The 27,311-nt window shown below is 39.9% G+C and overlaps 1 protein-coding gene across 1 annotated transcript in view; it reads right to left on the bottom strand.

The window, feature by feature from the left end:
* Positions 1-8,246: 8,246 nt before the first annotated feature.
* Positions 8,247-27,311, bottom strand: part of LOC139931264 (1,4-alpha-glucan-branching enzyme) — a 71,652-nt gene continuing 52,587 nt past the window's right edge. The window contains exons 14-16 of the mRNA XM_071924727.2: positions 26,185-26,315; positions 19,361-19,478; positions 8,247-10,040 (exon numbers count right to left, since the gene is read on the bottom strand). Of these exons, the coding sequence (XP_071780828.2) occupies positions 9,978-10,040; positions 19,361-19,478; positions 26,185-26,315 (312 nt within the window). The 3' untranslated portion in view covers positions 8,247-9,977. The remainder of the gene's footprint in view (positions 10,041-19,360; positions 19,479-26,184; positions 26,316-27,311) is intronic.

Genomic DNA, 27,311 nt, shown 5'->3' with positions numbered 1-27,311 from the left:
CTATTTTCAACTGCTACACCACATTATTAGGATATACACTAAAAAATGTAACAACTTTTGAATATGTATATTTATGTTTATCCTCTGGTCAGCTTTTAATTATGAGACCATTTTTCAAGTTTGTGCTTGAGTTTGTGAATTCTGTCGGTTTTTGTAATGCTTGGGAATAAAACATAAAAAGCTACTGGAGACCAGATTCACACTGAATCTGTTTGACAGGTCAGTAGTTGGAGGGAAGCCAGAGGAGTGTGCCTGTTTTATTATTTGGACTGGGTGCTGTGCTTTGACTGAGGGAATGTGTTTTGTTTGTTTTCTTCAATGGTTTTCTCTCTAAAAATACAGATGTATTGAACAAAACCGAGGGAAATTAAGGTTGGTCTCTTTAGCCTGAATTATTACTAGATATGTCAACTTTGCTACTGATACCTAATCTTTCTTTATTGAACTTGATGGGAATGGCATAAAATATACTGGGATTTTATTTGTTTGGCGTTTTTAGCCTACAAATGGCTGAAGTTATTCCTAAACATCAGCCTAATAATAGAGGTACAGGCCTACAGTGTAACGTTTAATGGCTAAAATAATAAGTTACTGCCATATCTATCATAATTTTGTTACACAATTGATTGACAGTTGAGTATTTATTTGGTTTACTTTAGTGCACATTGTCAATGTAGTTATTGTTGTCATTATTGTTGTTGCAGTATTTTACATATAGGGCATACTTTATACTATTTTCAAAATATACAAAATTGGCCAAAAAATGTAGGATTTGTACATGTACATGACATGAAATACATGTTGAGTGGACAAAATATATTTTGGATATAGCCTACTTGCAGATGTGTTGTCATTTTCAGGGTGTACAATATATTTTGAATGACTGTCAACAGCAAAATACATTTTGTCTAATCATATTCTGAGGTATACGCGAAATTTACTGATGATTATTAATTGATTATTATATCAATTATTCGTGTATTTACAGCGTGGGTTAGGCTGCACTAAGTTACACGGGCTGTTACACTCCTAGTGGCAATGACACTCCTCTAAAGTATGTGGCGCTATAAAAGGCAATGTTTCGCCCCATGCTCACCGCTCAGCCACCTACTGCAATATATCCCCAAAAAACTACAAACTCTTATTAACTGCGACCCAGCGGATGGTCAGCGGGGATGTTTGCGCCCCGCTACTTCTAAGTCTGCATGCCATGAAGAAAAAAAAACATCTTTCCGATAGCCTCAAGTTATATTGCATCAGCCAGACGGTTCCTTCCTCCTTTCAGACCATGTGCACAGCTTCCTTATGCGTGCACGGCTGGGAAACATCGATACTACCGCCATCAGTTTTTTTTAAAATCTGTACTAATAAATGCAATACTTGTGGAGAAACAACTTAAACTTCAAAGAAAGACCCTCATTATCAAACTCAAAATCTCTTACCCTCCTTTAACCGTCGCCAATAAAAGAGGCTGCCGCTCTGCTCAGTTACACCGCGACTCAAGTCCTGACATTCACCTCATGAAGCTCTTTCATCAGCCTGTAACTTCTGACAGATGGTGTGTGTTGAGCAGGACACGCAGCTTTCCACCCACTGTCTGTAGCTCCGCCCGAAGATCGTTATTTGATGAATATCTGATTTTACACATTTCCTTCACTGCAAAGACGACGTGGCGCCACCAGATGGCAGTCTTTACAAGCACATGGCCTTGCTGTTTCCGCTCCTCCTGTGGGGTAAGGCGGGCATCCCAGTGTTTGATGAAAGATTTATTTACACATAGCCACATCTTAATCTTAAATTAAGCTCTATATCAGTATGCATATTTTTTGTATTGTTGACATCTTTCCATGCGATTTCTCATTTCTTTCACCATGCAGCCACATTGATGCGCCTAATGGAGATGATTATGGCTCGCTTGCAATTTCGCAAAAGTCCCTGTGAAGAAACGATGCCTTTATGCTCCACTCTCTCACATTCCTGCTGTGGTTGTTGAGAAGTACTCTAACCCGATCCTCTTATTTCAGCCTGCTCTTGACGTAGACTCAAAATCGACACCAGGATTTGGGATTCTCAACATATGGGATCCGATATCCAGCACAGACTGCTCAGCATACAAAGGGAAGGCGCACCAATCATGACTAAGCACGAGGCTTTAAGAAACACTGAACCATCCAGCCGGCCGGCCCCGGCATGCAGAGACTCCATCCATCCAGCTCAGTGGTTTTTAGGCTCCAACAAGCATGGTCCAAACTGCTGAGTTTGTAGGGATCAGTCGGATATTCAGGCTGCTTCATCATGTCCTCCTTTGCTTTGACTATGACTACTACACGCATCGATGCGACTAGGAGGTAATTGGCAAGAAGTGTATGCCTCCCTTATCTGACATATCTGGATTTATGGTTGACTGCTGCTCACCCTGTGGACCTATCCTGGATCACCTTGATAAATGGGAGTCTGTGTTCTGAGGTGATTCTGAACAAATGCAGCTCCTACTGGACTTGGAGAAGGAAGTACTTCATGAGAAATGCGTCTACGCTCCCTCGGCAGATATCTCTAGATTTTCGGTTGACTCCTCCCCACCCCATGGGCTTACTCTTAGCCGCCTTGATAAATGTGAGCCAGTGGTTTGAGTTGATTCACAGCTAATGCAGTTCCTGTTGGACTTTGGGAGGGAGGGGAAGAGTGAGGGTCATCGAGGATGAAATGATCAGCCTTTGTAAAAGCATCGATTTGCATTCTGGGCACTGCCAGTGTTCTGCATAAAGATACAAACATGACTGTAATGACGAAAATAATATCACTGCAATGCTCCCTACTGGGCCTGACAACAGTACTACATGCATTGATCTTCCCCTTTCCCTTTCCCTTGTTAAATCTAGAGTACTCCACAAGGACAACATGATTGAGGCACCAATCATCTTTACAGTCTCCATGTACCACGATCCAAAAAGTAAAGATTCAAATCAGTCTGACCCAGGAGGTCAAGGCTCCAACTTCCTCAAGCCTTGCTCAGGTGTGGAAAGGTATTGATGTTAACATCAAAGGACCTATCAGTCATCGGCTCCACAAGGCCACGGAAATCTAGGCTCTATCCAGCCGAGCCGAAGGAATCAAGCCTTCAGCCAATCAGGAGGCCAAAGCTGCGGAGGACATCTCCTCATCGTTGCTGGTCCAAGAGGACAAAGTGTCGTTGCTAGAGATCAAAAATAAAACTAGCTGGTTTGAAGAGGATCAGGTTCAATACGGTGAGTCCCACAAGGTCAACACATCATATAACTTCATCCAGGGGGTCAAAGCTTTGGCGCTGACTGTTCCAGAGCCAAAGGTTACCTGTCTTCAAAAGCAAAGATGGAGAGTAAGAATTTTGTCAGCTTTTTCTTGGCTTTCTCCACATATTCAGAGGAAGAAAGAACAAGCAATCTAATGTTGTCGGCTGACCTTTACCACTCATGCTTATACTACAGTCAGTTCAGTTAAACTAAAAAGATATTACACCCAGGACTCAAAAGCAACAGAATAAAATAAGATAAACAAAATAATCCAAGGAACTCTTCATAGAAAAAGGTATTCCTTTGGCTTATTCAAAGAGCAGGTTAAAAACTTACAAAGTCTTCCTCAGGGAGCACACAGCTTCAAACAATTCCATACTCAATACTTACAATGTTCCAACTCCAAATATGTGTCCCGAACTACACACACAGATGTGCTGAAAATTACATCCATTATAGAGTGAACTTCCATTATAAACGGATGTCAAAAACATGAACTGTAAGAGGCACATTGGTGAAGAATAAAGTTCCCTTCATCTGATTCCCTGAAATAATCTTTTATTTTGAATAAATTAAATGGCATACAGTGGTAATGTTTCAATATCTGGACAAATTATCAGTGAGCTGGTGATAGCTAAATTTAGGCAGCAGTATGACATTCTCAGACTCAATAACACACAGCCTACATTGTTGTACAATTTGAAGAAATGCAAGAGATGATACTGCTGAAAACATAATTTGTCTATGTTATTTTTACATTCTCTCACTGAAAACATAGTTGCCACATGCATACACAAAGCTTTGTTGATGTGAAGGTGCGCTCTCATGCCCAGATTGCCAACCAAGAATTTGCTTGGAGGAGAGGAAGGAAGGTACAGAAGGAGAGGTGAAGAGAGAAGGGGTGAAGAGAGAAGGGTGTGTCCCAAAGCTCTGAAAACCCTCAGCTACCTCCGTCTTTCCGCTTCCACCCAGAAACTTATGTCCGTGGCGCCGTATTTCCCGCTGTCCAAATCGTAGAGGAGAAGGTGCTCAAAGCACTTCCTCCAGTCTCCTTTGACAGAGGTCAAGTGTATCTTCCTCAGGAATTACATGATTGTTTAACATGTGCCCTGTACGGATGAATAATGAGGAAACAAAAACAACAAACCTCTGCGATATTTCTTAATAGCGTAATGAAGACAGGAAGGACGGGAAATTGACTCAGCACGGGGTACAAGTACAAGTTTCACTCTTCACTTTATTCCATTTTCTTGTGTATCTCACAAATCATAACAGCTGGATATGGGCTGGATAGAATTGCCTGACAGAAATTCTCTGGGTGGTACATGCTGTTTAAACTTGTTTTCCAGGTCCTGGTTTTTCCGTGTGCCTGAACACTCTATCATACATCATGCAGCCAGACAGACAGCTGCAGGGAAAGTCATGGCATTGGATGCACAGTGTTGACCCCTTTAACAGGGCATCCTGTGTCATCTGCCATTCAAGTCTCATCGCTTCATACTAGACTATGACTTCTTATGATGTAGTCCTCCAGTATCCTATACCAGCTAAATGATCAGCTGCTTTCGTCACCGAATTGCTTCATCATCAAGGATTAATTCAAGTAGTATTATGTGGGAAAATATCTTGGAAGAGGTAAAGACAAGATTTCTTCTTTTTTCTTCGGTGCCAGCAAGTAAAATACCAACTGCTGACCTAAGAGGTATTTCACTAATTAATGTAATTAACTATGTATTTCAAATGCACATGGTACAAATAGTGCCCGGCTGAGCTTACGCATGCATTTATCTGGAAAGCACAAGCAGCAGAAAACAATGCCATCACAGCCAGTTGGTAACAATGTGCATGGTGAAATCCCTCTCTGACTTGTGCAGTCTCATGGGTGAATCGTTGAAAACATCCTCTTTGTGCATGTCATACCCCCAATCCTGACTGTCTATGACAATAATGCGTCCCCAGGATCTTCCCTCTAGGTGTTTATTTCCTTTTGAGCCCATAAGAAACTAAAAAGGGCAAACAAACTATTACTATACACAGAATGTACACTGTGAATTCGAAGTTGCTCTTGAGATGGTCTCATGTGCAACATTTACAATCGATGCCATATATTTTAAGGCCAGATGGTGAGGTCAATTTTTTTTAATGTTATTTTTATTTTTTATTTTTTTTGCCATTTTAGCCTTTATTAGATAGTTTACAGTGATGAGACAGGAAAGATTGGGGAGAGAAAAGGAGATGACATGCGACAAAGGTCCAATGCCAGACTCAAACCGAGGATGGCACAGTAACAAAGTGTGTACTGTAGCCAACTGATTCACCAGGATACCGGTTCATGCTAATGTCCAGGGGGTGGACAAATAACAGAAACGCCACACACAAAAAGACTCCAACTTTGAAGTAACTAAATCACAATCACAAAGGCAAATCAGCTTTAAAAAAGGTCTGACAATCACCACTTTTATATGTGAATTTTAAAAGCAACATGAGGCAACTAAAAGCATTCCAAAGAGGCTGGGTCGGTGCCTCAATTGCCGGTGAAAATGCTCACAAAAACTGCAAAATAATTTCACGTGGCAAGGGGAACTGTGTCGAAAATCCTGACAACATATGCCAAATTTCAAATTTCATTGGCAAAGAGGAACAGCGGTCACAAGTCTAAGCTCAGATAGATAGACGGACTCTTCATATAGTTGCTGAACATCATAAAACTACGGCCTCAAAAACGACCACAGAATTGAATCAACATCTGTGATAGTCTCAACAAAAACTATGTTGTGAACTTCCCAAACTGGTATTTATGACAGGACTGCCGTTTGGAAGGCCAGTGCACAAAGACACATAACTTGGAGGAGCAAAAACCTGGACCCCTGAGAAATGGGAAAAAGTATTATAGTCTGATGAGTCGTCTTTCGCCCTTCTTCCTACAGTAGAAATCTGTAGACTCCCGCACACTGTCTTCACTTCACTTACCCTTCTTCCTACACCCAGATGGGTTTATGTTCGGAGAAAGCCAATGGACACTTTCAGCCAACAATGTCTGTTGCCAACTGTTAAATGTGGTGGCAGATCTGTAACAGTATGGGCAGCCATGTTGCGGGAGTCATTAGGTCGGCCAATTGCTCCGCATGGTCCTATAATGGCCTCTCATGGCCTCCCCAGTCACCAGATCTAAACATCACTGAACCTTTATGGGACGTTCTGGAGTGCAGAGTGCAAAGTAAATTATACTCCTCCATCACAAAGAACTGGAGGCTTTCCTTCTTGAAGAAAAGGTCCAGTATCTCACTACACACAGATTAGGCTTGTATGACAGCATTTCAAGGATATTTGAAGCTGTTCTGAAGGGAAAGGGTGGCCCTAGTCCTTATTCGGTACTTGGTATTCATATATTATTAGGTCTTTCCCATATTTTGTTCACCCCGTTTGTTTACAAAGTCAACCTTTTGACATTTGTTAGTATTCATGTTTCTCAGTGGAACAAGTGCAGTATGGAAGCTTGAAATATACCAAAAGAAACCAAAATGATCAAATGACCAACACACCACTGCTGTACTGATCATTGATAAATGAAAAAGGAACCCGTGAGAATTTTCTCCATCGAGTTAAAAGGACCTTGTTTGGTTTGGTTGATGACATATAAAGAGTTTCAATCCAAAATGAGACATCAACTATTTGAAAAATTGGACCCCTACCCAAATAAAATGCTTGTTAAAAAAATACTATGGAAAATTAAAATTTTAAGTTACAAGACCCTTGCTTATACCAAACAGTGACATATGAATAATTATTCACATATTTTAAATATTGAGTAATGGACATCAGTTTTTTTTTAATTATTAATTTTATTACTATATATAATTAATTTTTAATTTGGAATGAACCCCTTCATATAAAGATTAAACCAATTACAACTTTTTAAAAAATGAATCTGCTGAAATAGACTCAATTAAATTAAGCCTACTTTCTAGAAATAGAAATGCTTATTCTTATATCTTTTTACTGGACCGTGGAAGATTTTATCAAACATTAATTATGGAGCCTTTCTTATGGCACTTATTATATAGAAAATAGATGCACTTGAGGCCTCCGAGGAAACAGAATGTTTCAGGTGTCTCGGAAATCTCTTCTTAAGGGCTTCGAGTGGCCTCCTACGTGGGGTCTCAATCCTACTGGAGAATGAAAATGACAGTAAGGCTACAATCGAAAACCGCATTTAAAATTAGAACGAACTCTCAGACCATCAGACCAAAAACAACAGTTTTTGTATGAAGTACTTGGTGGAAGAGTACCTGCACAATATGCTCTCAAGGATGCTCAAGGCCCTACATTTCCATAACTGTGGGATGGGACAGAATCAGTAGTCAGACTGCACATCCAGTTCATCCACATTTTTCATATGGCTAGACAGACACCGTTTTATTATCATTAGTAATAATGAAAGAAATATGCCACAATAGTTACTATGTATCAGACATCAATTTTACTTTTGAGAATAAATTCAGACAATTCATTTTGGCAGTGGTAAAATGACAATGACATTGGGTCAGATGAGAGGGATGATTAAACATTCCACTTCAGTCTCACAACTGTGCTTGCCTGAAATTTATGCAGAGTGATCCTCTCTATGCTTTTCGAGAGGTGGAAAAAGGCATTTTTGAATGCTTTGGTGTTATACAAAAAGAAATGACGTGTTCACGATACTTTTGGCTAAACACAGGAGGATGGTCCTGAATATAAATGCATTTTCTTCAGCTGCAGGGAAGGCAGATCAAAACCTGCCATATGCTACAATACACTGGTTTAAATAGCTGAGAATCTGCTCTAATGCAGGAGGTTTAGATCACAAAATTACAGCATCCATGGCAGTAAATCAAGGCATTAGCTTTATGTGGGATGCCTAAAATCAGCTCTTGTCTTTCACTTAGAGCAATATTGCTTTGATACAAACGTGAACAGAATACTGAAAATTGTCCGATAAGAAGTGTGGACAAAAAACACATCCATTTATTTGGCAACAAGGATGGAGAAGGGTGGAAACCGAGAAAACATCAAGGCTGGAAATACATTGTCTTTTTTTTTGCTTTTCCCACCATTACAGTCATTTGCAAAACATCACCTGAAAAAAGATGAAACCAAAGACATGTGAAAGACCGTTTGAATGACTCGTACATTTTGCCTGAGTGAGTGAGCTCAGCAGTCGCAAGAGAATATAGTGACCTACCATCGCTCAAATTCCTAGGTAGTTCTCCATTTTAGTTACTCAATAACCTTCTCACACAGCAGCTCTGGGTAACACCGGGTAAGCAATGCAGCTGTTCTTTCAAACTGGTCAAGATGAGATGTGTGATCACGGTTTGTTGAGACAAAAGTCACCAAGTCAAAGATAATCGATAGAGGCGCACACAGGCTCTATGTTGGCTGTGTGAATTTAGGCTGTGTGTGTGTCTTTCTAGAGTGCAGAGTCATGTATAATAATCCCAGGGGAATGTTACCTAATGAAGTTGGTGTATATATATGAGTCATAGTTCTGTGAATATGGATAATATCTTTAAATGATCAGGTGTGACAGTCGTGCTCGTAAAAAAAGGCAGATATCCATCCCACCTCCACAAACTATCTTCTCCCAGACAGAATGATGTGTCTAAAATCCTCAAGGTATCAACCTCCGTTTGTGGAATTACAATGAACTTCATAGCACTTTTTTATGTGACCTGTGAGAAAGCTACACATTACTTTTTGCACAGAGGAATAAAGACAATAAAGATCAAATTGGAAAAAAAAAGACTGCTCGTCATCTGTGTCATTCAGCCAAAATTGTAACTAGTGCACTGTGCATATGCAACACACTGTGAACAAACCAAATAAGGTGATTTTATCACATTGCGTTAGCTGCAAATTACTGGCTTAATAAGTGGGCCATGAATAACTACATAAATGCTCCCAGTAGCTGCATAAATTCAAACATTACACCACAACTGTATTAGATATCCATTACAGTATAATAATTCAAAGCAGCTTATTACTTTGTGCAAATTACAACATTTTTATACACATGCAATATCCCACAACATGAATTAACAGTGATGGAGTACCAGTGATTACATACCTGGACGTTTTTGATTTTCAAGTGCAGTGCTGGTAATACTGTACATCTTTTCGTGTCTTGGACACATTATAGCATTATCAGTATTTAAATACAACATAATCAATCATAAAATTTCAAAGTAAAATGTATTTCAACACAAATAACATTTTAAAATTCAGATATTTTTTTCTAAGTCTTATCATGCAGGAATCAGCAGAGGCATGTGCTTGTTGTATCTCCTCCCTCTGCCACAATTACTAGTCGTGTGTTTCAGATGACACGCCAAATTCAACAGAGCCTATAAATGGCCGCTGGCTAGTGGTGGATGGACTCGGCAGGGTTTTCAGTTTTAGCATCTAGCTGCTGGCTAGGTTGGACTCTTCCCAAATGGACCAATCTGTATTGAATGGGGTTACACAGCTTCTAAGGTTGCAGATGGTGTTTGAAAACACATAGATAGCTCACAATGGTTTTCCATTTAAAAAAAAAAAAAGACTTGAACACAAAAAAGTGGGTTTGGGTGGTGTGCAAGGTTGACACTTAAAAGATGAAGGTGATTGTTAACACTCAGTTTGAGGTTGGAATCCATTCCCGATCCTGGTCTCTGTGGAGACAATCATCCTCTAATAACAGTAATCTATCTCCTCGTTGGCCAGGACAATAGCTGTTCTGCAGGGGATGTAGACCTGGGAGAGAGAGAGAGACAGAGAGAGAGAGAGAGAGACAAAGAGACAGAGAGAGAGCGAGAGGGGGGGAAAGAAAGGAGGTAGAGGAGTGAGATGACAATAGAAGACTGATGATGTTAAAGAGAGACCATCACAGGTTTAGGAGATTATTGAATCTTCAGGTTTATCCTTTTTTAGAAGTGAGATATGGGGGCAGCGGCGGTCCCTTGATGATCAGACACGATCATTTCTCACAATCAAGGTTGACTTAATAGATAAACAGAGAGGAGGAGAAGGAGAAAGAAGAAAAAGAAAGGAGGAGGAGGAGGGCCTATTTTAATGGAGATATGCGGTATTTAGATCTGAGCAGAAAAGGAACTCTTCAAAAGGAGACAGTACACAAACACTTTAGCCTTGCTGGAAGAGGATTGTCAAGGTAAGAGTGTTATAATCAAAGCTTAAGCCTGACAGTGTTGCAGCTACAGCAAACCTCAGGGTGGCACTGGAGGAAGCAGATCTACAGCAAGGAGAGAAGTCACTACTCCTAGAAACTTATGTCTTTGAACTGGTATACTAGCGTTTCTGCTTGGGCTTTGAGCTATTTAGAATATGCATGTAGAGTCAGTACTGCAAAATTTCTTGATCAATGACTTGTCTCAAATGTCTCAAATTCATATCATTAACATTCCACTACAACCAAAGATTGTGCATTCAAATGAATGATCCCCAATTGAGCAATCTTGCCTCAAGTGGAAAAAATTCTAAACTCAATTCAACACTCTCTGATCAATGAATCACTCTGTGGTTCATCGTTTCTGAATATTGGCTGTGCACTAACTGTAAATTTGGAATTCTGAGAAGATAGCAACTGCCAGTGGGCATGAGTTTAGTTTTAGTAGACTGAAGAAAAACACGTCAGCAAAAAAAAGAAAAAATATAGCCGCAAGCGGTCATTAGTGGGGTCCAGTCCTATGGAGCAAATTATTTGACAGAGTATAAGCTTGATTCATCATTTTGGAAAACCTCTTCATCTCCAAAGGTAGAACAGTTCGGTGACAGTTCTGCAGCTGTAGGTGAATTGGTGCCTGACATATTGTCATTTGAAACATTTGTCATGATGGTGGTGCTATTCAGTATGGCCAGCTGTGGTCCGGTGCACTTTGAGGCGCTTTTCAAACAGGCATGTGAAGTTTGGATGGTCTAGGATTAAGCATCTAGGAATTATGACTCCCTTCCTGTTTGTGTGTGTGCGCTGTCAACTTCTTTTGTGGTTACAAGTATCAAAATTCGGTAAAACAAAGATGATGTGGGCAGTTGAAATATGCTGTGTGTAAAATTTCCCATCCCAAATATTTTCAAAACTCTGGGTAAGAGCTGTAATCTAGGAAGTCCATATATGCTGTGGAAAAAATGTCACTGAGATTGGATCAAGTTTGCGGGAAAAATGGGTTTTGCATAAAATTCAAAATGGCGGAAAAGCTATCATGGTGGAAATGTAAATGTGCATGTGCAATGGATTCCTCTTGAACCAAGGAATCTAAGGGGGGGGGGGGGGGGGGGCATTCTGGACCTTTCAGTTGAGGAGTTATTGGCCAAAACGTAAAGTTGTTTGTTATAGCACCACCATCTGGCCAATTGGTGTAATTTTTGTTGTCTGTAGTGGGGAGATTTGATACCCATTTACCAAATTTGATTGCTCTAGGACTTACGGTCTCTGAGGTACAGATCGTTTTAGGGAAGAAGAAGATGAAGAAGAAGAAGCAGAAGAGGAAGAAGCAGCAGCAGAAGAAGAAGCAGAAGAACAAGAAGAAGAATCTTAACAAAAGCAACAGAAAGAAGAAAATCAAGGAAATTCTGCAGTCTGGAGATGTCAGATTCCTCATATACAGTACAAAGAATTTTTAGTGACGGTGTTAGTTTGGTGCTATGTGTCTGATAAAGTCTTTGATCAATCCTTTTTATATTCACAGTGCACTCAATAGTTTGGAGGCAAGGAGCCACTGTGTACCATTACTCATTTCAGATTTATGCCAAAGGAAAAGCCAAGCAGACATAAATGATACTATATTTCCCAACAGAAAACTGAAAAAGAGAGCAGAGCTGTAAACAATTCAATCACCCCCTGAACTCTTCAAGCCGCCCCTCGGCATCCGTGTATCTGTGCTTACTGTGGATGTGTTTCTTTGGCAACAGTTTGTCACCGAGGGAGTCGAGCAGCCCGGCGCTGAAACACTGACACAGACATTGGTGACTAATTAAACAGTCACAGTGGGAGAGTCTCCATGCAGCAGCACCACAGAGAGACGGAGCGGCAGAATGAATCATTGCACCTGTTTAGACAAAAGCTACCACTGTGCCTAACCTGGAATATGTCAACAGCTTTTATTTCCACCAAATGGATAGCAATAGTGACAAATTCTAAATCAATCTGCGAACAAAGAGCGGCAGATAGTCCCAACTGTTAGCAAAGCAATCAGCGGCAGACATTCTAATTAACGAGACGCGGCAACAAAAGATACATACGTACGCGCTACATTCATGCGAGGCCAGACACCCACTCGCACCTACGAGCGGGGCTAAGCAGCGTTTGAAAAGGATCAAAGATTTTCCATTACGTTACATTTCGTTCAGGCAGTTCGGCAAATTCATTCTCTCCATTGGACATATATACGATCCCACAGCGTGACTCCACACCCCAGACATAATATTGGACACAATTTTACTCGGTGTAACACAAATTCTGATGCCAGATTATTTGTGAAAATGGTGTGAGACAGGCAACCCTGGTCTTCAAGCATCTGGCTGTTTTTTTTTTTTTTTTTTTTTTGCTGTGATTTCTCTGCGTTTGCCCAATAAAGCCTCTACTGGTTTCCGATGAGTCATTTAGAGTAGGAGTTTACTAGCTCACCAGCAGACACCCATAGGCCACAATGAGATCCAAGTTAACAAGTTATGATTGAACCTTTGCAAATCAGACTCTCTGTTCAATGCGTCTTAAAAGCTCCCCCCCAAAAAAAGAGATGAGGAAGCAAAGCTGTTTGTTTGGGAAGCCAAAAAAGTTTGCCAAGTAGTTTTTTCCCACTTCTTGTGTCTTACGGACATTCTTGTATCGGCTGGTATCACTATCTCTACGTTGTTTGAGAATTTGGGTTTTCTAGTCACTTCAAGAGCAGAGTCCAGCCTTGAGGCTATTACTCAATCTGATCAATGTTCAAACGCACTGATAAAGGTTTCATGAGGTGCTTCACAGGAATATATCATGAAGGAGATTCTTTCCACTGGATTTCTGTCTCCTGACCCCAGCTGCTGGTGAGAGCGCACTGCCCGGCTAGCTGTGGGCTCTCAGTCTCCAGACATGCATCTGTTTGGCTCCATTGCTTACTTAACAAGTATCAAGTCTATCTAAGCAGTTCTGCGAATGCACGCTGTACTGTAGGCCAAGACTTCGGATCCGTCTGTCCAACAACTCAAACAGGCCTGGGCTGGTTAACTGACTGAAGCCTCAATTAAGGACTGGAGTCATGCAGTGGTTCTCAAAGACCATGTCCAACCAGAGAGTGATTTTCCCTTTCATTTGATATCAGAGAAGGCCTAGAGGCTGAAAACTATTCAGCATTTCACAAGAAAAGAAGAATTTGTGTGATAGAAATATGTTTTTTTTCTTATCCCATAAATGATCTCGCAACCCCCAAAACTTATCTTGCGACTCCCAGGTTGAGAACAACTGATGTAATTTACCAAAGCTTACCATACTTATGAACTAAATAATTCACTTGATTGTAAGTTGTTTCACTTCACATATCACCCATAGTCGACTGAATAGCTCATGGTAACCTGTTACAACAGCACTGTAAAATAAGTAGATATGAGAAAAAAAAATTAAAATGTGTCTGTGCTAACAGTAAAATGTCTTAGGTTTCTAGTAAGCTTTACATTTTAAGAATAATGAAAAATGAACTTTAAAATAGTACTTTGGTAATGAGGACAGTAAAATACTACAGTGTGCATGCAAAAACAAAGTAGATGGAACAAATTCCAATAAGCAATAAGTACGCTACTATTTTATATGAGAAGACTTATGATAAGACTTACTTCCAACTTTGTTATCCACACATACATATGAAATCACATAGTTCACACAGCATACAGTATATGGGATACTCGCACACACACACACACACACACACACACACATATTATATGTGTGTGATATGTGTGTGTGTGTGTGTTTCACAAATGTTTCACAAATATCTCACATATGTGTCTCAGTTAATCCGGAAGGCATTATAAAGAGGAGGATATGAAAAGAGGAGGGCAGGGTGATGTGTTCTGCCACACACACACACACACACACACACACACGCACACACAGATACAAGATGTACAGTATGTGCAAGTGTTTCAGAAATACTATACTACTATTTAGTAGTATGCGTGCTTGTGTGAGTCTTTCATATGTGCATGTGCAAGTATTTTGTATCTGTATGCGTGAACAACGAAGTTTGAATCAAGTCGTCCACGTCCGCTCATAGTTTTACTCCATTAGTTCACAGTTCAGCAGCGAGCCTCAGATGTTTACGATGGAAATATAGCTCTTTTGATCATTTGCCACTGCGCTGCTACGTTTCCCTCGCTTTCTTTTTCTTCCTCACTTCAACTTAATTTCTTTTTGTGAAACTGTCAAAAGGACACGGCCCCTTTTATGCATGCAAAGTTTATCAAAAGGTTTTTGAAGCAGCTTATTATTCATCAGCATTGCTTGACTTTATTTTGTTGACATCATGGCGCTCCAATAAACCCAAACAAAACGTCAACAAATGCCACAAATAACAATCGATTAACCTAAAATGCACCAAATTGTTTTTACATAATTTGGGGAATTATGTTTTAGTACATTAATAAAGTTTTTGTTCTGTTAAATGAATAAAATGTAAACCTTCAATGGCAGTGCACTAGTTCTTGATACGAGAGATTCTCATGAAACGCCCTGCTGAGTATGGCAAGCTGTCAGTTCAGTCTGATGAAGGTTTAGCCGCAACATGTTGGCGAGATAATCATTTTTTTATTTGCATGGAGCAGAGTGCATTTTCATCTTTTCAATTCAGCTGTATGGCAAGCTGTTCAAACATTCACTCTCTTCATATAACTAGAGGTAAAATAAAATGAACCCAAGCGCTGATTTTATAGTCATTAGCAACAAATTCTATTACTATTTGAAACTTGTTAGAAAGAGTTTGTTCAAACAGACACTTGTACTTATCAAATAGTAACTAGTAACTGTTCCCCCTTTTACTAATAAATTTGTACTCATAACTATTTAATAAGCACTAGTATGCATTAATTGGCTGAAAGTCACTTTTCAGTTTTACTTTGCAGTCATTTACTATTAGGGACTAAAAGTATTATCAGTTTACTAGTTACTGTTGAAATTCTCCCTGTCCATTTCCACTATCTTTAGTCACTAATGAATATTCTTATTAGTACTTTAATACACACTGGTCTCTGAAATGTATATTACTGATTAGTAAGAAAAAGTTGATTCTTTCATTTCAAATCGAGAATAGTGCTTACCTAAATACTACTGATTAGTACTCTATAGTGACTAGTAATAATGGAATTATTGATTAGTGAGAACTGGGCAACCAGTAACTTGATATTACTTGATATTAATACTTCCTATTAACAATTCAAAAAGAAAAAAAAAAACCTATTAATAATTCAAATTACTCAGAAATTATGTAAGGTGGAAAATAATATACAGCCCACATTTTATTGCACTGATTTAACACAAAAATCTGAATGTTCATAAAAGCAAAGTATTTGTTTTAGCACGGCATGTGTAAAATAACCAGCATTTATTATGTATAACACAGAAAGTATTCCTTAACTTGATATATCATTGTAGCAGCATGCACAGGGCTTAATGGCTGTAGCATATTTCAACTGCTCAAAAACCACAAAATTACTCTCATTTATGAAAAATAAAATGCAAAAGAAATTCTCTTTGTGATTAGGGTTTTGCTAGATAAGGAGAATCGATAGGAAAATAAACCAAAACTTGAAGATCTGTCACTGGGTTTTTCTTCAAGATGATAATGTGCTTTATTATGATCAGTGTTGGGCTCTTTTACTCAAAAAGGTAGCACAGTATTCATCACTTATTACTCATTTCAAATGCAATATTATTAGTTTACTCTTTACTCGATTGGAGGCATAATACTGTACGGTTTTTTGTCAGAGCCCCAAAATTTGTGAATGCATCCTCTCTTTCCTACAAAATCTGGGTAACTCAACTGTTTTGCCTGTGAATGATCAGGATCACCAAATAGCTGTGATGTTCAATGTTCTTGTAATTATTTTGCTCCATAAAAATCAAAGTAGTAAGAACAGAAAATAAACTTTTCTGCCATTTTTCATCCAATTTGGCTTAATACGAGAGGATGCCGACTAAAAATGATGAAGAGAAATCTGGGGATGAGGGTGGGATATCGTTTTTGGATAATTCAACTTCAATTTGATATTTGGAAGAGGTGCTAATATGACTACTAATACCTATTTTTTCATTGATAACAAAAATATTATTACAGAAACTGAAATAGTATTTTCAATTTTCTGTGTTGCTGACTATAATGCAGCATTTCCCTTCATACTCTGGAGAATCTGTGTTTGCCATCTGTGGCAGGTCTACCAGGCTCTGGTTTTTTTTTTTTTTTTAAGATGACTGAAATAGTAATCTAAAAAAAACCCAGAGAGACTGGAAAGACAAGGGGAGAAAGAGGGGCATGACATGTGACAAGGGTCCCAAGCCGGATTCGGACCTGGGTCGTCACGGTTACACGGTACGTGCCACCAGGTTTGGCTGGATTTGTCCCATTAAGTGCATTCTCAATCTGGCAATTGATGCTTTCTTAGAGGATATGAGAGTTTATTACCACTCAATAACGAGGAAGTAGGAGCACTGACGGACCCATTAAAAAGACAGGAGAAAAAGAAGAAGATTGCGGTGACTTTGAAAGCAACAGTTGTTAAATAAAACATGGATGGAGTGGGCACTTTTCCGCAGCCCCCACAGAGGCTCTTGTCTGATTATTCTTGTCATATCCAGGTAGGCGGGAGGAGGGGGGGGAGAGGGGGAGGCAGCTTCGTGCAAGACTACAGCCTCACTGTGCAATCTCTGCGAGGGAGCCCAAAAAAGAGATATGTGCTGAGTGGTAGATCCCCCACCCTCCTCTTCCTCCCTCCCTCCCTCCCTGTCGGCTCCATCCCTCTCACTCCCTTTCATTCCCTGTGAATCCCTGATGGTGCCAACATTAGCAGATGACTTGTTAACTAAACTTCATATTTTGGCCGAGAGGGACGCGGGTGAAGTAGTGGTGTTTGAATTAATAAAAGAGTGAGAAGAAGATTTAAGAGAATGTGGAATTTCAGTCCTTAACTGATGAAACCTGAGCTAATACGGAGGAGAATCACTGTCTGGATGGAAGAGGAAGAGGCTTTTTAACCCGGGTAGACAGAATCTTAAATAATGCTGAATTGATGCTTTTAATAGCAGTTTTTGACGCATTAAAGTACTGATTCTAACTCTGAATATGGAGAGGTATCCTCTTTCCATTAACTGCAACACTTTCAGTATTGATCCGAGGAAGTTCAAGTTGAGTTCAGATAAACAAACACCTCATCAAGTGCTGTGTCAATTCCGCTACTAACTGAAGCAGCTAAAGCATATCGCCTTAAGATATTTATTATTTCACAGAATAAACTGGAGAAATACGGTAGGAGATTGTGACTCTGCGGACCACTTTACACATATCACTGTCCTCATACATTAATTGGATTCATTAACATAAGATCTAACACATGCAATCAACCGAATTTCAGTTGGAGTGCCTGGTTATCTATGCTGATCCTTACTAATTCATCCCTGACCTTATTCATAAACATCTTATTGCCTTTTGGCATTTTCATCAAGAAAAAAATTACACGATGAAAAAAAAGGAGGCAAACATGAGGAAGATCCTGGAGCACTCCACTTAAAATGCATATCAATGTTTCTTTCTATATTTCAAGGACCGACCTATTTCATGCTATTAGCCTTAAGCAATCTCCATGATGGAAGCCCAATGGTTTCATTCTCCCAGATATTTTTCTCCCCTCAGTGAAGCCGTGCAAGTTTAAGAGGCATACACATGAAAAGGTAAGTTCTAACACCATGAATAATGCACATTGTTTGCTGGAGAATCTGAAAGTGCTGTAGATATCAGATTCACCTAACTCTCAATGACTCCAGGATAACAGCCAGCCTGAGCAGAGTAAAACGTAGCCGCCAAATATTATATTCACAAACACAGCCCTATGCTCTGTGGAGAAACCGCAAACAATGGATGCCATCCCCCTGATAGACAGAACTAGCCTTTTTGAATGCACCCATATTTGATCAAATTCTTGACGCTGCATTAAAAGCTAATCATATTAATGAGACAGACAATAAATTATGGAGCAGTGGTTAAGCTGAGAGGCCCGGACCAGGGAGCGGGTGGCTTCATGCCAGCACTTGCAGCCCCCCATTCATGACAACACTTCATCAGAGTGGCCTGAAAGATTGTCTCACTGTGAACTCCATTCTTGGCTCAATGAACTGAGCTGTGAAATCATAATAAGGACAGAAAATATGACTACAGCGACAGCTATTTCATGATATTCCCTAACTGCTGGGAGCGTGGCGGCTGTAGTCAAGACCACCTTAGTCGAGTCCAAGTCAATTCCAAGACCATCCAGTCAAGTTCAAGTCAAGACCGGGTGACTAGAGCAAATCGAGTCCTATTCAACACCAAGACCTAAGCAGGCAATAAACAGTGTACATGTCTTTCCAAAAGAAAAAAAAAAAATGCTTAATGAGTTTCTTAAGAATCAATAGAGTTGTAGATCTATCTGCACGAGCTCTGTACTAAAACTTTCCACATCCAAATAATTAATGCATAGGAATTTTTCTAATCAATATATAGAAGTTTGAGGATCATTACATGCTATACACCCCATGTACAACCCCCTAAATTGTTTGTAATGCTGGGGAGGAAGTAAACAAAGGTGGATCAGATAGAAAAAAAATGCATCTTCGACAATTTTTAGATAGGCGGAAAAAAATGGAGTCAATAATATCCAATAGTGACCGAGACCAAGATAAGTCCGAGTCAAAACAAGCACAAGACCGAGACAAGTCCAAGATGTCCAAAAAGTGGTCTTGAGACTGGTAATTACAGTATAGCTCATATTCAGGACTTGCTGGCCTCTATATCCAAATATGACCGTTAATGAGTAGAAAGTGTGATGTTGAAAATATTTACCTGCATGGAGTTGGAGCGACCATTGTAGGGCTGAGCTTCTGTGAAGAACTCGGTGCCGTGGTCCAGCCGTCCGTGACCCCCATACTGAGCCTGATCCGAATCCAGCTTGATTTTGTATCTGATGAAGATGGAGGTTAAGGAGCAATGGCAGTGGGGAAACTAGATTATAACATCTAAGACATAAGAAGCACAAGAAGAGAAGCTTTTATCAGCAGTGCTTTCGGTGTGCAGACTCGGTTTGGCACTGGCACAGCTGGTTTATATTCAATGAAATCCTCGCATCCATTTCGGCATTCATCCCCCCCCCCTTGCTGCACTCCAAAGTGACGGTGCTGAGCCTTAATTGACAGAGAGAATGCTGTCCAATATTAACATAAACAGTAAAGTGATTCAGCCACGGCTCAACCGTGCAGCCTGCCAGTCTAATTTATCTAATTCATTTCATAAATAATGTATTTTATCAAAAAAAGGGATCCAAACGACTCAAAACAAATAATACATGCAATCTGTTTCTTTGCTACACTGACTCCGTTAAATATTCAAAATGTAATTGCCTTCGGTCGTATAGAAAAGGTGTGTGTTGTGTGTGTTGTGTGTGTTGTGTGTGTGTGTGTGTGTGTGTGTGTGGGTTGCGGGGGGCTGTAACGGTAGGCTTCTTGGAGTTACTTTTTCTTCACTCCTTTCACACAATCCCTCTGCTGTGCTTTTGAACAAGGAAGAGCTGATGCTTAGACGTGGAGGAGCTGACTGATGGCTTGAAAACTGGAAATTTCCATACTAGTTTCATCTTTCATACTATTTCTTCTCGATAAGGAACTATGAGATGGAAAGATAAGACATTGTATGAGATATAATATGTAAATCATGCCATGTGTACCAGAGAGGGCTTTAGCATGTTTTCACCTTTTATGAAAGAACAAGATCAAATCTATGATAAGGTGTATTACGCCCTTCAGACGGGTGTAATACACGCTGTCTAATCTGAAATCTAAATTGCTGGCAAAGAGCCTCCAAAGTTTGTTTTAAGAAATAATATCCAGGCAGGCTTTTAGACAACCATTCCTCCCTTTCTTAAATGGCTTAACATCAGTAAGATCCCCGTCTCTTTTGTCTGACAAAAAAAAAGGATGGATGTCTAAATCAGTAGCCCATTATTAATACATCAATGGAAACATTTAAGACGTTTAAAAAGCCACATTTAAAAAGCATGAAAACGCACTTTGACAAAAGTGTACATAAATATATATTCCCGACTGAAAACTGCTCTCCAGGCATGTTTAGCCTTCCAAATGCCTTCCTTGGTGCCAGTCAAAAAAAAAAAAAGCGTGGTAGCCTACATGTGTACCTTGATGTGCATGTCAAATGTAAATACCCATAAACATCTGTGCGGTGCATTATTTACTTCCGTCTCTCAGGGCTCAAGCAGTGATGAGTGGTAACAAACAACCAGGAGAGAGGAGCAGACATGCAAGCAGACCCCTAATTGGCTGGGTGAATAATCGCCTCATCTCCCCATAGGCTATAGTCTGAGGTTTGAGTGTGATCCTCAAACGCTGCCTCACTCTGCCCCAGAGCTGGGAAAATTCCGCTTTTGCTGCCTGCTTGTCTGCTTTGATAGTGATGATTAAAAAGAAGCGCTGCTCTGTGCATTGTTTCTGCTGAGGAGGAAGATCCCCCTCCTCCACGCCTCCTTTGCTCTCCTCTTTTTGCTATGGTGTTTTATTGACAGAACAAACTCATTTTGTTACGGAGGTTTTACAATAACTATCAAAGAGGAAAATGGAAATATTCTCTCAGGGGTTATAATGCATGCAGGGAAACTGAGAATCTATGCTGTTTCAAATTTTAAGCCACCTAATACAGACACTATAAAGAAATGTACATATTAACTAATTCTAATGGTGCATGGGATATGTTTGTGGAGGTTTGGCTATAAAAATTGTTATGCTTCCTTTATAATAACACCTGTCCGATCTGATTTGGAGTGCCAGTAACACTCATCGCAAATCTCCTTCACGCCACTTGTTGTGCATATCCAATTTTGTGGATTGCATGTGTACATTTTGTGGATTGCATGTGTACAGAATGTGTGTCTGTCTGTATGTGTGTCTGTGGACTAGGACGCACTGGAAATGGAGTATAGTTGCAGTAATTCATAGTTCCCCGGCAAACTTGTCTGTAAGGAAGCGAGAACCAGCACAAATTGGTAGTTGGAAGCTTTGAGCGATTACGTCTTTGTTAGTGGCTACAGACGCCTGGAACAACAGCCTGCAGTTCGGCTGTAAAGTATTGTAATCAATACAGCCTTTGTGAATAAAGGGGAAGATTTAAGAACACAATCAATTTTGCCCAATGAGCTGAAAGAAAAGAAGGCAGTCCAAAACTTGGTGATTAGAGCCATTGATGACCTGAAAACAATCTGGCCATGACCATGATTGCAGACCAAGCCACCACTTAGTCTCTCCATCAGGCTGTCTTTTTTCTCACTTTATGAAAGTAATAGCACCCCTGCGTGGGTGAACGAGAAGTGAGGGAGATGTGTGTGCACATCTGAAGAATGTGGCACGGCCTTGTAAACATTCTAAACATCTCGCCTTGTTCGGAGTCGACTTTTCTGTGCTTTCTGCTCCGTCTGCACAAGTTACAGCAGGGTGAAACGGCAGAGAACAAATTCTGTTGCAGAGAGACATCAGAGACAGCTGTAGGCCACCAGCAGAATCTCATCTACACTGCCCAAAAACAAGACACTAAATTACTATTAATCTCAAATAACATAAGGATATGCATTGCTTCTCATAAAGAACATGCACACTGTTTAATATCCTTCAGCGCACCTCTGTTTTACATAGTCCATGGGTCATTCTCCATTGCTTGGCTTTGTTGCTACGAATTTGGACAGGCTCTGCACTGACCTTTGTTTTTAACGTTATGCGTGAAATAAAAGTTCACAGCTATCCATTTCTACAAGAAATATACTGTTACTTCAGAAAGCTGAAATGCTACACATCCTGGAACTCACTGCCTGTGGTCAAACGTACTGCCTGAAACAAGAAAGCTGCTGTATTTGTCTGCGCAATGTGAACGCAGCAGAAAGAGTTTGGAATCACGGATTATGTCTTTGGATTGATGAGGGTGTTTGTTGAAGAGATATCTGATGGAGTTTCAGCCTAATGGGATCCCACGCAGCGGAAGGTAATGCAACGCTGCATATACAATCCATCTTGGTGTATCTTACAGAGAGATGTGGAAAAACAAAATAACACGCATGTCTTCCTCTGTTCAGTAACTTTATGTGGTGCAGTCTAGATGATATCACATGATAAATGATTTGCCCCTATGCATCTCAGCGTGAATTTCATTCTAATTCTGGTTAGTTAGTGTCACTGCACATACAGCTGAATTATTCCAAATAGCATTCAAGTAACGCCTCAGATAGAAAAGGAGAATGATGACCTGACACAATCTCAACCGCCTATTGGCACAGTGTAAATCAAAGACCCATCTGCCCTGACAGGTACAGCTTTCATGACGGGATCCAACTGGGATTTCAAATACTCTAACCAGCCAGATAAAGCCCACTGCCTGAAGAATGTGTCCACCGAGAGTCAGAGAGAAAATAATAAAAAAACACTGATGGTTTGAGTGCCTGTCGAAAAGCTGACGTTGACTGCATTTTAATGGCTAACATTTTTGGCGAGGTGCTTCTCTTCACTTTCTCTCCTGTTCCTTGTGAGAGAAAAAACAACAACATCCAAGAGAGGACAAAGAGAAGCAAACAACAAAACAAAAAAACAAAAAAAAAAACCCCCAGCTCATCTAAAAAAAATGAAGAGGGCAAACACTCACTCAAGGATTGGCACTGTGGGATGATGACTTTATTGCAGTTGTGTTGTTATTTATTTATGGGAAAGTTAAGACAGCAGACTTTGAGCTATAGCAGTTCTTAAGCTGTAAGCACTACAGTTGTGTTATTGTACAGTGCCAACAGTGGACTCTTTTTGGCATTATATACTGTCAATTGTTTCTTATTAGTTTCAATGTATAACCAAGCAAGGTAAGACACTGAAACTTTAACGACTGAAATTTTTTTCAAACACTCGTGCAACTGGGCAAAAACGTTTCTGTTTACTTTTTTGATTTAGTATGAAAAATGAGCATAAATGTTTACTATAGCACACAGAGGAGGAACCATCTGAAGAACCACCGATTTTTACAGGGTACCACCAACATGGACTCATATTTCTGGTCCGTGAGGTGACAGAGCGCAGCCAAAGGTTGCTTACCGGTGTAATTGGCTGGCGAGGAGAACCGACTATGAAAAGTTAATATTCAGTCGCTACATGTAGGTGACAAACCTTCTAAAGGCATAAAATAATATGCTCGCCACGCTGCCAAAGGCAATGAGGGTAGCCAGACAGTCCGTATTGGATCCATTTTCAGAGGTGCACAGCACGCTCAGTCACACCCCGTTATCATTTCTAGATACAATAGTGATGTGGAGCTCCGCTGTGACACGCCTGACCCTCATACAGGTATGAGAAAGTTTAAGTATATGACAGCTGAGTGTAATGAAAAAGCACTTTTGGACTCTTTGAGCTTGTCTTGTTTACCTCCTCTGCCTCTGAGTGGCACTTTCATCTGTCTTCTCCCCTAATTGGATCCTCTGCACACATTCCCATCGGAGGATCTGCATCTCCTCATGCGCACGCCGCATTTACCTTCCTCACACACACACACAGCACATTTGCCTGTATGTGTTTACTGCTTCTCTGTATAATGACAGCCAGAGCTTTGCCCTCACATTTATTTGCATTTCCTCTCTACCCCCCCTCCTCCCTCCCTCCCACCAATGTCTGAGGCCTCTCCTTAAACATCAAAAGAAGCACCAGGAGGAAAAGACGCGGTGCCATCTAAATGAAAATAAACCCTCAAAAACGGTGTTAGAGACACTGTGCAGCAAGGCTATTAGTGCTGTGCCCAAGTTTTCACCCCATCAAGGCAGAGCTGAAAACCCAAGGCATAAGCTACAATTAGTGCACATCAAATAAGTTTACAATTAATGCATGATATTAAGAGATTAGGAGTCACTTTTGTTGTTGTTTTTTTAAGTCATAAAATAAACATGATTATTGTTTTATCATACTATCCACATCTAATAACATGTATTTTTTAAATTAATGGCTGGTAACAATCGTAACAGAGATTAGAAATGTTGTTTTTGCATTATTTTTTTATCTACTGTAATAAATACTTCCCAGTCACTATGAAGCTGTAAAGTTATAAAGTAAACAGCTGTGTAGCAACTGATAATATAATAACTGCCGGATAATGTAATGTAATGTAAACCTGTCACAATGGAATGAGAAGTCCCTTGAAATGGTTTGGAAATGTCGCCGGATAATGTAATAACATCATGAGACTGATATTGTAATAATAAAAACATTACACCCACTCATAATGTAATAGCTACTTGTTCATATAAAGTATTACATCAGGCTTTATTACATTTTAGACTCATTTAGAAAAACATTTTATGACACTGACAGGTTATTACATTATCAAGCAGTAATTACATTATCAGTTGCGACAAGCCACAAGCTAACTATCTAAATACAACAAAGATAATGTGGAAATTGAGGGAACAACTGTTGTCAGCCAATCAAATCATAATCATTTGCTACTGAATTGCTCATGTGTAATGATCTGAACCACTGGCAACCAGACAAAACTAACAAACTGTGTGATTTCAACTCACCATCACATAATTTAAGTCAGAGCTGAAGAAGCAATACAGCCTCTTATCCATCCAGGAAACTATCTGTTGGCATGAGCTATAGTGAGCCCCAGAAGAGAGTGATGTCCGTTATAATAAATACAAATCTGTCAGCTTTCTGTCCCCCTTCACATCCCTAATCATTAAGCCTGCTGTAATCACAACTGTGGGACTCATTAAATTCCTCTGTGCTGCTCTCAGGGAAGACAGACAGCCAATGCCGCTAAAGAGAGCACTTTCTGAATCACTGGGCTCTGCTATTATTTCTCTCTAATAGCATCACAACACCACTATAAACAACTGACTCATATTCGCCTCAACAATGACTGCTAAAATTATATCACAAAGTATTAGCCGCGGAGAAAACATGGCCATTAAAATTGCGGGTCATTACGAGTCACATTTACTTTAAACAAGTCTGACACAGCCTTTAGATCTCTGGATCCACTTCCGAGCCCATAACCATGCATCTTCTCAGAGGTGATTATGTTTTTCCCCTAAAATGCCGCAAGAAATTCACGGGCCAGAGTTCCACTTCAAATCCGGCCATGAAGATTTAGTAAAGAATGGGAAGATTTCTAAACTGAGGGTTTAGGTGGAGTTGCTGGACGATATACTTCATATGTGTGACCACATGACTTTGTAAAAATGATCTAATAATATAATCTAGCTTTGTTGCAGCTTATCTCCACACATCTTATTGATGGTGAGCAAATTAGTCCTGTCCCTCTATTGTAATCTATGAAATTAGCTTTCACTTAAAATAATCCATACTGTTGTAGCATTAAAATCGACTTTAAAAAAGTTTAAATACTCTTAAAGTTAAAGAGTGTGTACACAGGTCCTATCCTATTCCTGCCTATCTGTTTCTGTCTCACTTCCCCCTTTTTTAAACACAGACATTTATTGTTTGAGCTGAAATAGCCTTACTTGCCGATTATGTCAAGCTTGAAAGATTAGTCATGTTATTGTATTAGAGAAAGGATTGACAGAGGAAAGCAAATGTGTGAAGATTTGAAACAAAAGTGACAGATGAGAGGTAAAAGGATACTTTCCTGTCGGCTCTACAGCAACTCTGTAGTCCTGGAAGCTCTTAGTGGGATGGAAGTTGAAGATAAAGAGCACATTCCCCCTCTCAAACACAATGACCTTGTCCTCTTCATGCTTGGTGGTGATATAGGCCTAGAGGGGGGGAGGGGAGAAAAAAGTTAACTAAACATTTCTTTATGAATAATCATTACCTTTCTCATCAGGCATTTAGAGAGTTACATCGGAGCGCATTATATCAGTGGGCTACACATTTCCAAATAGACTGAGTAACCCATTCCCACATCAAATTTCAGGTGGCACTCATCAGCAGAAAGCAGGTGCCCAGGGTAGCGCGAGGCACACAATGTCAGCTTTAGACAGCTGCACATGATAAAGCCGCCACTCTCCTGTGGAGCGAGCTACTGTTAACGTGTCATTAGCAGAGATTATCAATGTCACCCAACCCCCTATTTTTAGTGCCTTGTTCCCCCAGCCAATTTCAGGGCAGAATATTCACGGCTGAACGCGGAGATAAGCACCCTTGCAATTGGACAGGCAGAGAGGATAGAGGCTAAGGAATGAGCTGACAGTCTTGAGTCCTTTACCAAGTCTATTTCTACATGAGACTTCCAGAGTGTTTTCAAATTTGGGGTGATGCCAAGCTCTTCTGGCTGGGTGTATCTGGTTTTGCATTGGAAAACAAATATAACCTCATCCATGAAGTCGTGACCCAATGTGCATATAAATGCATGTTCTTACTTAGAAATAAATTGTCAATTGCAATCTGTCAACCAAGTTGGTCTTTATCAGAAAATTATTCTGATCAAATTATTCTGAATCTGTTATATGATTTGCAGAAATTACATTTTAAAAATAAATCAAAATAATTATTTCAATAATTGTCTTTTTCACATGCAAACCCAGTAGAATATCTCCCTACTATGTGACCACATGGTGCTCTTATACCAATATGAAACTAGAGTCTACTAGTTTCTAGGGATGGGACGATACACTTATAAAGTCTTATCTCACGATATGATTCGATACGCGATATGGGGTTCACGATTCGATACAACCACAATACGATGTAATAAATAAAAGTAATTATGACTGTGCAGAATTATGCTTATTTCTGAGCCACAAATCTTT

Source organism: Centroberyx gerrardi, chromosome 6, assembly GCF_048128805.1.
Source record: "Centroberyx gerrardi isolate f3 chromosome 6, fCenGer3.hap1.cur.20231027, whole genome shotgun sequence".
In the NCBI taxonomy this organism is placed as follows: domain Eukaryota; kingdom Metazoa; phylum Chordata; class Actinopteri; order Beryciformes; family Berycidae; genus Centroberyx; species Centroberyx gerrardi.
Note: the sequence above shows the minus strand (reverse complement) of the source record. Positions and strands in the feature narration are given on the sequence as shown.